This window comes from Setaria italica, chromosome IX (assembly GCF_000263155.2).
Source record: "Setaria italica strain Yugu1 chromosome IX, Setaria_italica_v2.0, whole genome shotgun sequence".
Classification (NCBI taxonomy): domain Eukaryota; kingdom Viridiplantae; phylum Streptophyta; class Magnoliopsida; order Poales; family Poaceae; genus Setaria; species Setaria italica.
This window is the reverse complement of record NC_028458.1, coordinates 46,118,573-46,133,155: the sequence shown is the minus strand read 5'-3', so window position 1 is coordinate 46,133,155 and position 14,583 is coordinate 46,118,573. Positions and strand designations below refer to the sequence as shown.

General features: G+C 43.8%; 1 protein-coding gene and 1 pseudogene across 1 annotated transcript; one reads left to right on the top strand and one right to left on the bottom strand.

Moving 5' to 3' along the window:
* The first annotated feature begins 6,453 nt into the window (after positions 1 to 6,453).
* On the top strand, positions 6,454 to 7,435 carry LOC105913582 (annotated as a pseudogene).
* Positions 7,436 to 7,502: 67 nt separating this feature from the next.
* On the bottom strand, positions 7,503 to 14,125 carry LOC101781074 (beta-adaptin-like protein C). Its single transcript, XM_004984286.2, has 15 exons — positions 13,858 to 14,125; positions 12,354 to 12,551; positions 12,123 to 12,236; positions 11,779 to 12,029; positions 11,549 to 11,684; positions 10,933 to 11,112; positions 10,764 to 10,856; positions 10,256 to 10,467; positions 10,069 to 10,132; positions 9,801 to 9,980; positions 9,380 to 9,472; positions 8,902 to 9,299; positions 8,606 to 8,795; positions 8,313 to 8,516; positions 7,503 to 8,137 (listed from the first exon to the last, which is right to left on the bottom strand). Exons 1-15 carry the CDS (start codon positions 13,942 to 13,944, stop codon positions 7,841 to 7,843), a joined length of 2,697 nt encoding a protein of 898 aa, XP_004984343.1. The 5' UTR covers positions 13,945 to 14,125; the 3' UTR covers positions 7,503 to 7,840.
* Positions 14,126 to 14,583: the final 458 nt, after the last annotated feature.

The window sequence follows — 14,583 nt, the reverse complement described above, 5'->3', positions numbered from 1 at the left end:
GTTCATCTTGTCTGCGATGGGGTAGGGTCTCCTACGATGGAGTCTTGCTATTGTTGTTCGATCTTTTACTATTTGTTAGATGAAATCCGGTTATACGCGTGAAGGGTTAGGGTTTCCTCGGAGGGGATCTGAGATTAAGGTTTATTTGTGTGGTTAGTGGGGTATCCTCATCGGATCTGCATGTCTACTTCTTCAATTGTCCTTGTTTCTATGCCTTGGCTTGTTGTTTACAGTTGATTCAGGATGTTATTTACAATTCATGTGTAGTTATCAAGCGGATGTGGACTTGTTGCCATGAACCTGTCTGTATTGTTGTATTGTTGGTCTGTGTTGCCGACGAGGAGCCTGCCCATGGCTAATATAGTTGTTCTGTGATGTTTATTGAGCCTCTGAGAGGCTACCTTGGGTAGCAACCGTGGCAATGATGCTGTTGTGGGGTTTTCTTTATTGGATGACATTGAGGAGGAGCCTTTGGAAGGTTACTTTTCATAGCAGCCATGACATTGGTACCTGTTGGACCTGTTTACTTGTATGCTAGCTGTTTTTGGTCGATGATGTGTTCAGGAGGAGCTCCTGGGAGGCAACTTTGGCAGTAGCCAAGGTAGTGATACCTGTTGGACCTGTTGACTTGTTTGTTGGGTGGTTTTTGGTCGATGATGTGTTGAGGAGGAGTCTCTAGGAGGCTACTTTGGTAGTAGCCAAGGCAATGATCCCTCTGTTGCCATGCTGCCGTATACCGCCACACTATAGGATGTCTTTACTTCCATTTCAGTAATTAAATTCTAAAATTTCTTTATTTCCATGCAATAATGTAGATGGACTTGCATGAGTACCATGCTAGGATGGTTTCTCAAGATGTTGCTCTTGTTGTTGTATGCATTGCATTTCTATACAGTAGGCTTAGGAGGGGCAGGTCTGATTCAGATGAGGAAGAGAACTCTGTTTGGGTTCCTAGGGTAGTGGTTGATGCTGAGAGGCAAACAAACCTAGATAAGATATATAACCGCACAGAGGCTAAGTCTGTAAGCATATAGCTCCTTTCTTTCAGTTGGTTAACCTGTTTAGGGAGAGACACCTCCTGGGGTGGTCCATCACACCTTTAGGAGATCCATAAAGACTGTCAGTAGGTACTTTGCATAGGATGCAGTTGGGGAGCTAAGGGGTGAGATGATCAGAGCCCCTGATGGTGCCACCCATCCTAAAATTCTTGGGAGCTAGAGATGGAACCTATACTTTAAGGTACTTGGGTAGTTTGTATTGTACATTATTGCTGCGCTTTTATTTACATAATACATGGTACACTGATGCATGCATGTTAATTGTCCTAGGACTGCATTGGAGCTATTGATGTAGGCTGCTTTTAGAGGCCGTAAGAGCAGCACAACACGGGTCGCTGGGCCATGGGTTCTGGAGAGCCACTGAGTGTCTTCTCTGGATTTGGCGAAACAACAGAGAAGAAGGTGGACAAGCAGCAGCTGGTTGACCTCACCTCGACTTAGCAGGTGGACCAGAAGATAGTCACCAAGCCAACTGGCTCTGGTGAGGGTTCAAAGGCCCCTGGATTCTGTGCTGGGAACGAGAGGAAGAGAGCTGCCATGTCAGAGGAGTAGGTACTTGTCCTTACCAACATGACAGATGCTGTCAACAATGTGGCTGCTGCACTGAGGGAGACTGGGCCTGAGCAGGTGCACCCTGACCTATACAATGTTGTGATGCTGACCCCTGGCTTCTCTTAGGAGGCCCTCATTGTTGCTTTTAGCCACCTCTTGGACAGCAAGTCCCAAGGCAATGCGTTTGTGAAGATGGGAGAGAACCACCACACCCTTTGGCTCACGACCTGGCTAGGCAAGCACTACTACATGTGATGTAGTAGCTGCTACTGCCTTCTAGCTCAGGGAAAACAGTTGAGCAAGTCTCCATCCCTGACCACTCCCTTCTTTTGCACAGATCTCTATATACGTAGGTCTTACCGATTAGGATGTAGCCTCACTTGCACCTGACCTTTTGGGTTGGATTTTGGATTCACATGGGGGTGGCTAATTACTAATTAAGTTCTATGGCAGCATGGTAAGGTTAAGAATATTGAAACTAATTATTTGCTAAGGAACTGCATGGTAAGTAAATTGAAACTAACTATTGTACTGCTATATGCCTGTGATGCTTGTGATGTGATGCCATGTATGCCTGTTTACATCAGATGCCTGTTTGTTTTACTTTAGTAATTTGCCATCTTGATATTTTCCTGATATGCTTTACTTTGGTATTTGTTTTGTTTGGATGATCTTAGCCTATTTTTTGCCATGTTGACATGTTACTGCTATTGTTTAACTTAATATTTATCTTGGTGAAAGTTCCTACTCTTACTTACCTACTTGTTTCCCATGTTCACATGCTGGTTCTGTTCTTTAATTTACTATTTAACTTATGATCATGTTCCTTCTGTTGTTTAATTATGTGTGGAACTTGATACCATTTTTCTGTTGTTCTTGATCTATTTGACTTGTTACCTTGTTGCTGATGTTTTTCCCCTTTTCCTTTGGCCTGTAATGATTAATATTGGGTTGGGCAATGATGAAGTCCCATTTCTGTTATGGTTCTTGTACATGGTGTTCTTTATTTAGTGTCTTTCAGCTTTATTGCCTCTATTCTACTCTTTCTTTCTGTTCTTCTACTACCACATTGTTCACGACTGTCAGCACGCCAATTTATCAACCGCAAGCGTACGGATCAGTTGTAGCTCTTCCCTCAAAGTATTCCCCCAAGGTTTATCAATATGTGGAACTTATAGCACAAGATCTATTTCAACTAGTATTGTTAGTATTAACTTGGTATTTATGAAAGATACAGATCCAATCTACTAAGCATGTACAGATAGATAACAGATAGAGCAAAGGTAACCAATCTAGAGCAACCTAGACTATACATATGTTGTAATCCAGAGCATGGATAGCAAAGCAACATAGATATGATCTTAGTAAAAAGCATCTTTAAATCTACACCTCCGGTTCGGATTCCGAAACCCGCCACCTTACACAAGAAAGATCCTGTCACGATCACCTCTATCAGCGCAAGCAAGTTAAGGATATGATCATAAGAACATGTCATACTCATCGGTAGATCAGGCATGCAAATCTAGTCATCACGACCAAATAACACCCTAGGCAATCTATCATCGATTCATAGATTGAAAAGCTAGCAAACCCAATAAACTATAAAACCATCAAAGGAGATACTTAAATCGCTAAGAATATGAGCACATCTATTACTCCACCATGAATGATTGTACATCATAAGATTTACCACTAGGATCCTACCTTGATCTTGATGACTTCTAGCTCTAGAACTCTAGCGTGATCTTCCTCGCAGGGTGATCACGCCGGCAGAGGTTCGCCTATGCTAGCCCCCGACAACTGCATGGCCCTCGGCTCTCCAGAGAAGTGTCCCTCAAGCTCTTTCTGCTTCTCTACTGCTTCATGTCGAGTACGTCATCTTGGATATGGGGCTCGATGGATTTTTTGGGGTATTTATAGCCCAAAGAGCGCGTGACAAAAAATGGAAGGTGAGGGGGAAAAGGAAACCCCCAATATGATCGGCCTGGGAGGGTCTAGGACAATCGGCTTGGGCCTTCCTTTTGGCCCCTCGTGTCCTGCTTCATCTCCAAGTTTCCTCTGGTGCTCTGGAATCTTCTTTTCACTTGCATGTGAGCCTGGCACGTCGGTAGCTTCGGGATAAGATTGGTCTTCAATGACTTTCCAAATCTCTGCTTGATCTTCTCCGACTCCTCTTTGATCCTGAGTTGGTCCTTGTCATATCTTCATAATTTAGCCCCTAAGTAACTTTGGAGGATTGTTTGCCAAAGATGGGCACCAAGGGGCACCAGAGGGTGCCAGGCCGATTGGCCTGGGCTCATCAAGGCTGATCGGCCTAGCCCCTTCCTGGGCCCTTTGATCTTCGTCTTCGTCTGGTTCGATGCTCGTTCAATGCTTTATCCAAAAATATACTTCTAAGCCCAATTTCCTGCAAAAACACAACATCTTATTGCATATGTGAAAATGACCGGTTTATTGGGTGTAATCAATAGTTTAGGTATCAAATTCATGTCATTATTGAAGATAAACAGGGGTAAAAGTGTGTCAATAGTGAGCGTCTACACGCATTGGAGTCCACCTGTCTGTATGGCAGTTTGTGGATATTTCACTTATGATCTGAGGTCCCTCAAACTTATTTCTATGCATGTGATGCACTTGTACTGAGACAATCTCATGTTGGCTGTTGTTTTATTATGTTTGCTTATTTGGAAAAAATGAGCTTAGTTATTTGTGCTCTGACCCAGCATATTCTTGATTTAACCCTGAGGTTTTTTATGATTGAATTGCAGTTTTCAATCCAACTGTTTGAGGAATGATTTCAGACTGGTGAGGCAACTGCTTTCAACATGGTGAGGCTCCTTTTTTTTGCCACTTTCTTTGCATGTCTTCCTCATGTGTGTGGATGATGATAGGTTAGCTTGCAAGTGCCGAGCTAGGGTTGTATTCCCCAAGCTCGATGTGGACCTTGGTCATGTTGCCGTATGGTAACTTCACCAACATTCACTCGAGCTTGGCGAGTAGGACCTCTCGGTAGGACACAAGCAACTCTCTCTGACACCTCCATGTTCATGGTGGTAATGATGTAAAGGTGGGTATCATGCATGCCGCAAGATGCTTCCTACGTACTGAGGCAAACGAGGTATATCTTGCCTTAATTGCCTCACTATTAGGTAGCTCTTTGGCGCGTGCATCTGCACCTGAGCTGAGCCTAAAGTAGAAGCCATGTCACTTATTGTGCTACCTTTTTTTATTTTTCATCAGTTGTGACGTTTATATCCATGGTGATGATGATGCACGGCGATAACTGAACGTCTTAGCAACTGCAGGATCCTTGCAGGTGTTAGCTCCTAATGATGCGGTCAAGGGTTCCTCTGGCTGCCTCACTAGGAGGCAACTCATTCATGTGTCCTATTTGGTAGGCAAGTACTCAACTTCACCTGAGCCATGCTTTACTTTTTTTCCCAATGATGGCAGAATTTCCTTTTTCCCAAATACCTTCTGTCTGAGGCTTTTATTCAAACCTACATAGCTTCCCAGACTTGTGAATTTTGTTTCTATTCCCCATGTTGGTGGTTTCGACTGATGTCAATGGTGCTTGGAGATGTTTCCCACTGCTGCCCAAGTTCATGATTTTTCATAGTATTTGTTTCAAGAAGATTGGCTCCAATCATATTGCATGCACAATTTCTTCTGTTGTTCCTGTTGGAGTTATGTGTGGGAGGTCGTCACAAGATCAGTTGACCTAATTTCATGTCAAGTTTCCTAGTATTGTGGTTCTAATTTCGTTTATTCAAGTCATGTGTGCAAGTGTACATTGTTCCTTCTTGGTTCACATGCAATTGTCATGCAACATACCTCTTAATGTTGTTACCATACTTGTTAATTACTTTCTAAAACTGATGTGATTAGCTTTGTACGTAAATTTATGTTATATTTAAACTGATGACCTTCCTAATTAGGTGTTTTGAACAAGAGTTATGCATTCATCATTTGTTATGTGCATTTCTGTGCACCTATAGCTGGGTGGTAACCTTCACCATCGCATGCGCATGGTGAGGGTACCTGTCCCTTGTGCAGGCTACTAAACGCCATCTCTAGATGATAGTTTGGGGTAGTTATGAGGGGCCCACAGCCAGCCCACCATAACAAATACAATCCGGGCCCAGCCAGCATCATGGGGTGCAGATTTGCCAATCAACATCTCTGCGCCCCATGGGCCTGGCCCGTCTGGCTCGAGCCTTACTCACGGGCCCGGCTGAAGCTATATAGGCTGCCAAACGTGCCCGTAGTACTTACTCAACCGGCGAAACGAGACTCCACATCAACGGAATCTGAGCTGGAGGTGAGAGAATAGGAGGGAGAGAGAGAGTGTGGAGCGGGCTGCTTGTGAGGCGCCCGGTGGAGACACAAGAACCGAGATAAAAGTTATCTGTTGTTAGAGCAACTCCAAAAGCTTCCTTAAAATTGCTCCAAAATCTTATTTAGGGGGAAAATAAAAAAAATTACCTCCAACAACTCCCCCATCCATTCCACTAGCCAACCATACAGCTCACGGGATGTTCAGCTGATGGTTTCTGTGGCTGATAAGCTGGCTGATGCTGTTTTGTTGTAAGAGAAAACACTGTAACATGGTTGATAAGCCAGACGAATAAGTTTAAGCGGGCTGAACAAGCTATAATGTTGCCTCCATATGACATGGCAACAGCAATTAGCTTTCAGCTGGCTAAATCATTAGCCATGCTCTCATATAGCATTGGCAGGATTGCAGGAACGACATCACTGAAATCCACAAATGGAGCAACTTGATACAGGCAACTGACATTACCTAACCATTGCATTCTTCATGTCTTGTCAGCTAGTAGAACACATTCTTCCAGCCGGAGCCGGCAATCGGATCCCAGTCCGCAAGCCAAAATGTTACCCCACAAATATTCAAATCTGACTCTGCGAGGGATCGGAGAGCAATGCTACCGGCGGTGAAAGCGAATATTTGAATCGGATCCGGGTGACACCACTGGGCCAAACCTGTCTATAGAATTGCTCACCGCCTCGCCTCGTCAGCTACTGAGTGCTGGTTCAAAAAAAAAACAAAAAAAAACTAGAAGCGCTAGGCTGCCGCGAGCTCCACGACGATGGCGGCGGAGGAGCTCGTACTGCTTGCGCAAGACGACAAGACGGTGTCCCTGGCCGTAATACCGGCAATCACGCCGTCGCCCACCGCATCCGAGCCGGAGGTGGCGGCGGAGACGGAGGCTACTTTCCGGCTCGTCGTCGAGCAGAGCTACCGCTGCGGCGGCGCCGAGGAGGTGGACACGATGGAGGACGTAGCGTGCCGCGTCCGAGCTCCGCGGCGCGGCGGCGGTGGACCGCGCGTTCGAGGACCTGCTGACCGGGCTCGACCACCCGACGCTGCGCCGGGAGGTCGCGCCAGAGGCCAGGGAGGCGGCCGCGCGCGTCCGTGCGCGGTGCGCGGAGGAAGGCGACGACCGGCTCGGCAGCGCCGAGTTCTGCCTCCGCGTCGTGCTCGTTGACTCGTTCGACGACGAGGACGAGCCGGACTGCGAGGAGGAGACCGGCAGCGACCTGGAGCTCGACGAGGAATCCTGGAGCCGCGGCAGGTCGGACGGCGGCGACTGGCAGCACGAGCACGGGCACGACCCGGCAGTGATGCGCGCCCGGGCCCGGCTACAGAAGCATGGGGTAGCTTTTAATTCCGGTTCTTTTCGATTTCATAGGACACGCTTGCATTGTTTCGATGTTTGAGATGTTTTGTCTTACCAGATTTCATGTTCCGATTGATTTTGTTGTACAGACCAAGTTCAAGTTTAATAATGCTTCTCAGAATCATGCACCGCACCTGTGGCAAGAAAATGTCTTAAATTCTTACTCCATAGAAGAAATGGTAGCAGAAGGTAGTCAGGGGTGAATCAAAACAACATTGTATCCTCTGTTACATCAGCTATGTCGAAAACTAGTTATATTTCATGTGCTATGCATTAACAAGAAGAAAAGGTTCGAGCCCAAATGGGCAAATATACAAATCATGCTGAGACAGGAACGGAACATCTCCAGTATTTCTGGGGGGAAAACTTTGGAACCAGGAAACTAGCAGTTTAAATACTGTAATCTAATACAAAACAACAAATACATCTCACACCAGCTTCCGTGAAAAAAATTCCCGCATCCAAAGGCCTATGGCAGCTCATCAACCGATCGACTTTTGTAGACACACTGATCCGTTAACGTTGTCATCACTTGGTAAGAGCCTCCATAGCTTCGAAGAAGAGAGGGACCATCTCCTTGTTTGCCGTTTTGACTGCACATTTCACACCAGGAACACCGACCGCAGCTGTAATCTCTATTAGGAAGGGAATTCCACGGGGCATCTTGGCGGATAGATACAAAACGTCCATGTTTGCATTTTTCCGCTTGGCTATAAAGAACACATTTGCAGCTGCAAGGCGCTCGACAGTTGCATCTATGCTGCTGATGACAGAGCCAGGGAATTCTTTTGTAAACTCGTGGTCATCAGGTAAAGATTTCCAGCCCTGCAGTCAGAAACAAAATCGTTTTTGAAACTTCATATGAAAGAATCAAAACGTGGGTGACTTGAATCAACTCTTGACTGACTTAAATCAACTAGCACTGCAAGCAATGCCCAACCCAAACCATTTCACTGCCCAAACAAGAAAAGGAAAACCACACAAACATTTTGCTCTTTACCTCGAGAAAACTGGCTCTCTCCATTTTTCCATCTTCACCGAAGAAAACATGCAATGGAATTTTGTCATTAAAGTACCACACTGGCTGCTGGTTATTTTTCACGGCAACCTGCAGTATCGAGTTTGGTGCACCAGGGGCGATATTTTGGAACGGCACCATTTGAAGAAGTGTCCTTGTTGTTGCTCCCGGTTGAAGTGGAGGAACCTTAATCACAGAAAGACATCAAGCTCAGTCCATGAAACTGAAACTAAAAGGTTACTGGTGTAATTTATCGAATATAATCACTGTGGCACCTTAAGTGCTTCGCCAGCAGCAAGACCAAATGTGTTCTTGTTAAACTGAATCATAAATCCATCTAGGACACCCTGGGTTCCATTTTCAAAAGATATATCATAATATATCTGGCCATCACGCCGCGTCAGTTGTGCACTAATCTGCAGCCCTTGGCCAGTAGTTGAAGGCAACAACACAGGTGGCGGAGGGCTGCAAAAGTAAAGGATGACATATCAGTATGGTTAAATACTTGTACAAGACACACAATGGATAAGTACCAGAGTAGAAATCAGATTAAAAAAACATTAAAGCTTACCTGGAAGGTGCTGCAGCTTCATCGACAGGGACAATAGCATTATCCATACCCATCAGATCACCTAAAAGGTCTGGCATTGCAGCAGGAGCAGGTGGGGATCCAGCTCCTGGCTGTTTCACAGGTACATTAGAAGAAGTGCCAACACTTGAGGAAGGTGATGCCCCATCAACTCCCTGTGATGGTGATTCCGAATACCCTCCTTCAGCTGTATCAGCAAACTCCTCATCGTCCGCCCTAGGCGCTGCCTTAACACGGCTGACAAATGATTCTGGGGGCTTGTGATAAACTGATGAAAGGGTAGAAATGTTGGCTAGCAGCTCATCAAGAAGTGATGAGTCAAGCTGGTTGGAGTCATCACTAATCACAGGTTTCTCCGCCAAAACAACATCTTTTGCAGCCTGTTAAAAGCCAAACATAGCTCAGTGGTTGGGTGAATATCTCATAAATCATTGGATCGAAAAGAGCAAACATGAAATACCTCAGGATCAGTAGAGAGAAGTCGCCAGTATATGTAAGCTCGATCCCTCAAATCAGGATTGTCTGTCTCAACTGTTGCATTATTGAGAACAGCCTACAGGCAACATTTATGCAATTTAGCAGTGAACTGTGGTAGGCATTGAACGCAAATGTTCATCACAACATTGAAGATGAACCAAAACATTTAGAAGGAAGGCATTATAGGAAGAAGAAAAAAACTTCCAACAACAACCAACATTATTATCAGTGCTCTCAAGACACCACCATGTCATCCATGATAGGCTGCGAGCTCATGGTAGCAAATAAGTAAATATCCAGAGACACACTAAACCAGGTGGAAAGTTGCCATGTACTCAATGCTCTCTAATGTCTAAACAATATTGCACACATAAGTAAACAAGGTAGCATCTGAAAATCGCAACCTGTATCATCTGCTGCGGTCCCTCAGTTGGCTTCTTAAGAAACAACTTAACAGTAGCAGTTAGCAGCTGCAGTTGAACTAATGCCGGTTCTTCAGGGAATGTTTCCAAGAAGCTCTCAAGAAGTTCATCAGCATTGTCAATTCTTTCAGCATATTCTCCAATTATCCAGATCATTGATGCCTAAAGAAATTAAGACACGTGTGAGAAAAACAAAATAAGTTTCCATATGAAAATACAATAAATGAATAAGATTTGCATTGACTAAGACCTTAGCCTCTGGTTCATCTAAGGTGTCCAGACTTTCACAAAGTGTCGCAATGATAGACTCGTACCTGTAAATATCCACAAAAGACAGTTATTATACGCACACATCAATTATTGTGCAGAACAAAACGGGAGTTATTACTTCGATAGTCCCATAATACGTAATATGAATCTATGCAGAAGCAACTCACGTGTTAGGGTAGCGTCTGAAGATGTCTTTGATAACAATTATAGCTTCCTGAACAACATAGTTAACTTTTATCTTAATCAGCTCAAGCAAAACGCTGATGCACCTTTCAGCAGCTCGCTCCAATTTAATTGCACATCTCCCAATAGCACGAACAGCTTTCCGCACAAAGTCAACATCAACCTCTGTGGCATACTCCTTAAACTCCAAGAGCACCTACAAGAAGCTCTGTAAGCTCTTGAACGGAGATAAGAACAGAAATCACTTAGTACCAACAGAACTCTTTAGTTTCTAACATCAAAATCAGGTTCAACTAATTTAGCAATTGAATTTTTAAGTCTAGGTATTGAACAGTATTTCCAGAATACATTCTTTTGTCAATTTCTATACTTCTCTTGTGTATGAGAGGCCAGGAGTAAGGACTAAAACTGTAGCTGAAATGATCTTTGACTTCAATCAAACATGAACAATAATCAATAGTAGCATACAAGCAAAAAGGTTTGATTCTGTACCTGATCTATGTTTCGATCTGAGGCAAGCTTTATCATAATCTCCAGCTTTTCCATCTTAACATATATAGGGTCATTGTACTTGCAAAAGAAGACCTAGAGAAAAATACACAACTGAGTTAATGGAACACACTTGCATGATCGAAGAATAAGAAGAGCTCAAAAATGTCACCTTAATTTCATGAGCAAGTATTGTAGGCCTCTTTTGAACTATCAAATTAATGTTCCTCAAGGCCACATACTGAATTTCAGGCTCTGCTGACAAAAGAGTAACAAGAGGGGGCGCCATTTTCTTACAGAGATTCCGGACTACATCCGTGCTTGTAATGAGCTCCATTTGTAGAAGGATTATCTAAAAACACACAGAAAAAGAAGCATTAACAAAAGCTCCCATCTTGTGTAGAACAGAAGAACAGATAGGCTAAGCTTAAAAAAAACAAATGAGCAAAACTATTTCAGAAAAAAAAAGGAAATGGTGCTTTATTAGTCGCTACATGACATCACAGTCTAATGAGAGTGTACCAGTAATCCTACACACTCGAAAGGTCAAAAAATAAAAAAAAATCCAGGGCAAGGTTCATTGGTTCCAACAGAACATCATGGTATAAATTCAAGTTGAACAAAGAAACAAGTCTACCAATCTACCTCCCATGCAATGAGAACGAGAAAGTACCTCTAGTCAGTCTCGTAATAAGTTATAGGTACTGAATAAACATATATACAAACTACACAAGAGGATGCCTAAACCTTATGATATTCCAGTAGACAAAAATCAGGTAATAACATACCTTGACAGCAGAAAGAACAACCGCACAATTTGCATGTTGGAGACGGGGTGTAACTCGTTCCACTATGTTTTCTGCTTCCCTGGCATCTGCTGCTTTGTATCTTGACAAAGAATCCAGAATGAAGACTTGGCCCCACCTGCATGTTTACCAAAAGGTTAAAGGGGCTGCTTTAGTAAATTACCAAGAAATTCAAAACTCAATATAACAAGAAGTGTAGAAGTGTAGCATACTCTGTGCATTCATTCAGAGCTGTCAGAAGCTTTGACAGTGTATGGCTGGTAATTTCAAAGATTGGACGAACACTACTGTCTTGAATCTCAGCCAGAGCAGCAACGGCATTTGCAACAACCATAGGATTATTATCAGATATTAAATCCTTAAGGGCCTCTAGAAACCCTCTGTCCTCCACTAGCTCAGCATTTATATCATAAAGCTTAGCAACACAAATAGCTGCAGTCTTCCGCACATAGGGGTCATCATCCTGTGGGAACAATTTACATATATGGTCATTTAGAACATTAGATGGAAGTGGGATCAGTTTGATTCAAAAATGTTCTAGGAGATGAAGAAAGACCTTGAGGCATCTTTGAAGTGGATCACAGAGATACTCTGTGATTTTGTCCACACGGATACAACCCATTGTCCTAACAGCTAAAGCACGAATCAATGGATTTGGGTCTTGCGAGTCCTGCAGAAGTCAAGTCATCAAGCAAATTATTAGATGATATCTCAGCCCCATAGTTTGCATACAGTAATCTTTTTCCCTGCACAAATGTTAATTGCAAGTATGGCTATACTTTCTTACCTTAACAAATGTGTTCACAGCAAGTATGGCAAGATCAGGCTGACTTTTAGCATAGTTGATGAGATACAAATATACTAGTTTCTTGAGCTCCAAGTTCTCAGTCTGCATGCAGTTCACGACATCAGTGAACAATGATGAGACATCTTTTCCAACAGTCATGGCAGCAATCACTTTCTTGACAGCATCCTTTCTCTTGTCCTGCAAGCCACATTTCAAACCTTAGACATCAGAAATTGCAGAAACTACATTATACTTACCGAAAATCAAATAAAAAAACTTGGATGGCATAAAACAGCCCAAAATTATAGAATCCTTAATTTGTTTCTGTTTGCAACAACAATGATAATTTTGGTAGCACCTCAGTGAAGGTACTTATTTTTTTAATAACAGTGTACAAGGCCCAACTACCATGGTCCGCAGTACATAGTAATTTGACTCCCCAAGTAATCTCACAATAAACGCCTAAATAATACATAAATTGGTACCATGATGAGAACATGATATTTGACATCATCTTGAGCCAACTAATTTGTGAACAGTGAGGGCACATGGTATGACTGCTTACCTATTGGATAAGTTTTTTTTTGTTTCGTTCAGCCATAAACATCATTTACAGCATATGTGGAACACATTTACAGCATATGTGGAACACTTCAATGTATAGCCAAAAAGACGAATACACAGACAAAGAAACAACTTTGGCATCACCACTGGATACAAAACACACCTTGAATTCACCAAACACCAAAAAATTGGAATAGCGTGTGTTTGCTTGGGGCACAGAAAAGTAGTGAATCCAACCAAGCACACCTTAATGTGTCACTATTTCACATGCGCACGATTGCACATGAAGCATAGATAAATAATTGAAAACAGTTTATTGAGCAACAAGATGTGCGCTCTACATCATTTACAATTTACGAAATGAGAAGATGTGTACGTGGATATAAAAAGAGTATGTCCAGACATCGTAGATGAAATGAACTGCTATGAACCCATGTGCATACATTTTGCGGTTTCTACACTTATCCAATGCGACCCACCAAAGAAGCAGCCTAACCTCCAGCTAATTCATCCAAGCATAAATTGAACCATGAGATGATCCAAACAAGTTCCTACTGAGTGGCTACAGTCCAAGCTTCAGATGGATCAGAGATCAATCCATTCGTATCATTCTAATCCAACCCCATTTCTGTCCGAACAGGTCTAACGTAGCTCGAGCAGCCCCATTCATATCAGCGCTGACTTCTGCAAATTGCCAAATTCCAGCTCATTCATCCCAACATAGCACCGAAATGTGCACTTTCGGTGCAAAATCCCATCTCCCAACACGCCCATACCCCACGAAGAAACCAACCGAGACCCGCAGATCTAGGAGTGGCCGCGCCTGGAACCCCAACGCCGCGCCCAGATCTGGATCCACGCGCAGGGACCAATCCACAGGCGTAGCAGGTCACGCAACGAGAGCGAGGCAGGGACGGAGAGGGTGTTAAGGTGGGGGCACCTTGTACTGGGAGTTGAGCTCCTCCTTCAGCTCGGGGATCTCCCCCTTCTTGGTGGTGGAGAAGTACTTTGAGTCGTGCCCGCTCATCTTGCCCGCCCCGGCGAGACGAGCCTACGCTGCGTGACGACGCTCGCCGCCTGCTCCGGACGCCGCGGCGGCGCCGGTGGTCGCGGTGCTGGGGCGCGTGATCTGGCGCGCGTGGGCGGGTGGGTGGGGAGGGCAGAGAGGCTGGAAAGGAGTTCGGGGATTTTGTCGATTTGAGAGATCGGGAAGGAGGGAGAGGGGGCGACGACGACGACGGTGGAGATCTGATCGGCTGCTGCCGTGCCGCGCTAAAACAGTTTCGTTTGTTTTTCTTTCCCCACAGATTCATGTAAAATTTCTTTTCGAAGTCAAAGACTTTTAAGAAGAAATTTTCATAAAATCACTGCCCTCCGTTTCACATGTAGTTATGACAGTATGACCCAATGTTTCTATTCGTATGACATGTATTTGAAGGTTCAAACTTTAAAGAGTAATTAGTCGTGATACAAATCTAGTTTTTTTTTCCTCAGGATCTTCAACTAAAAAGTAAATACGAGTGTTGAACTGCGACCTTTTTATTAGTATTCCTTTATTATGGACAACCGATAAGGTCAAAAATATATTTTTAAAAAATCTGTTTTGCAGATCATAAAGTCAGTGGCATGTTATAGACTCAACTAGCTGTCACATGGTTCATCAAAA

Bases quoted from the DNA above. Each gene is read 5' to 3' on its own strand.
- LOC101781074 (XM_004984286.2), bottom strand. From the start codon at position 13,944: ATGAGCGGGCACGACTCAAAGTACTTCTCCACCACCAAGAAGGGGGAG. The intron at 9,981-10,068 runs GTCTTAGTCAAT...TAATTTCTTTAG, and splicing joins TAGATGAACCAGAGGCTAAG to GCATCAATGATCTGGATAAT. The intron at 9,473-9,800 runs GTTGCGATTTTC...TGTTGCCTGTAG, and splicing joins GACCGCAGCAGATGATACAG to GCTGTTCTCAATAATGCAAC.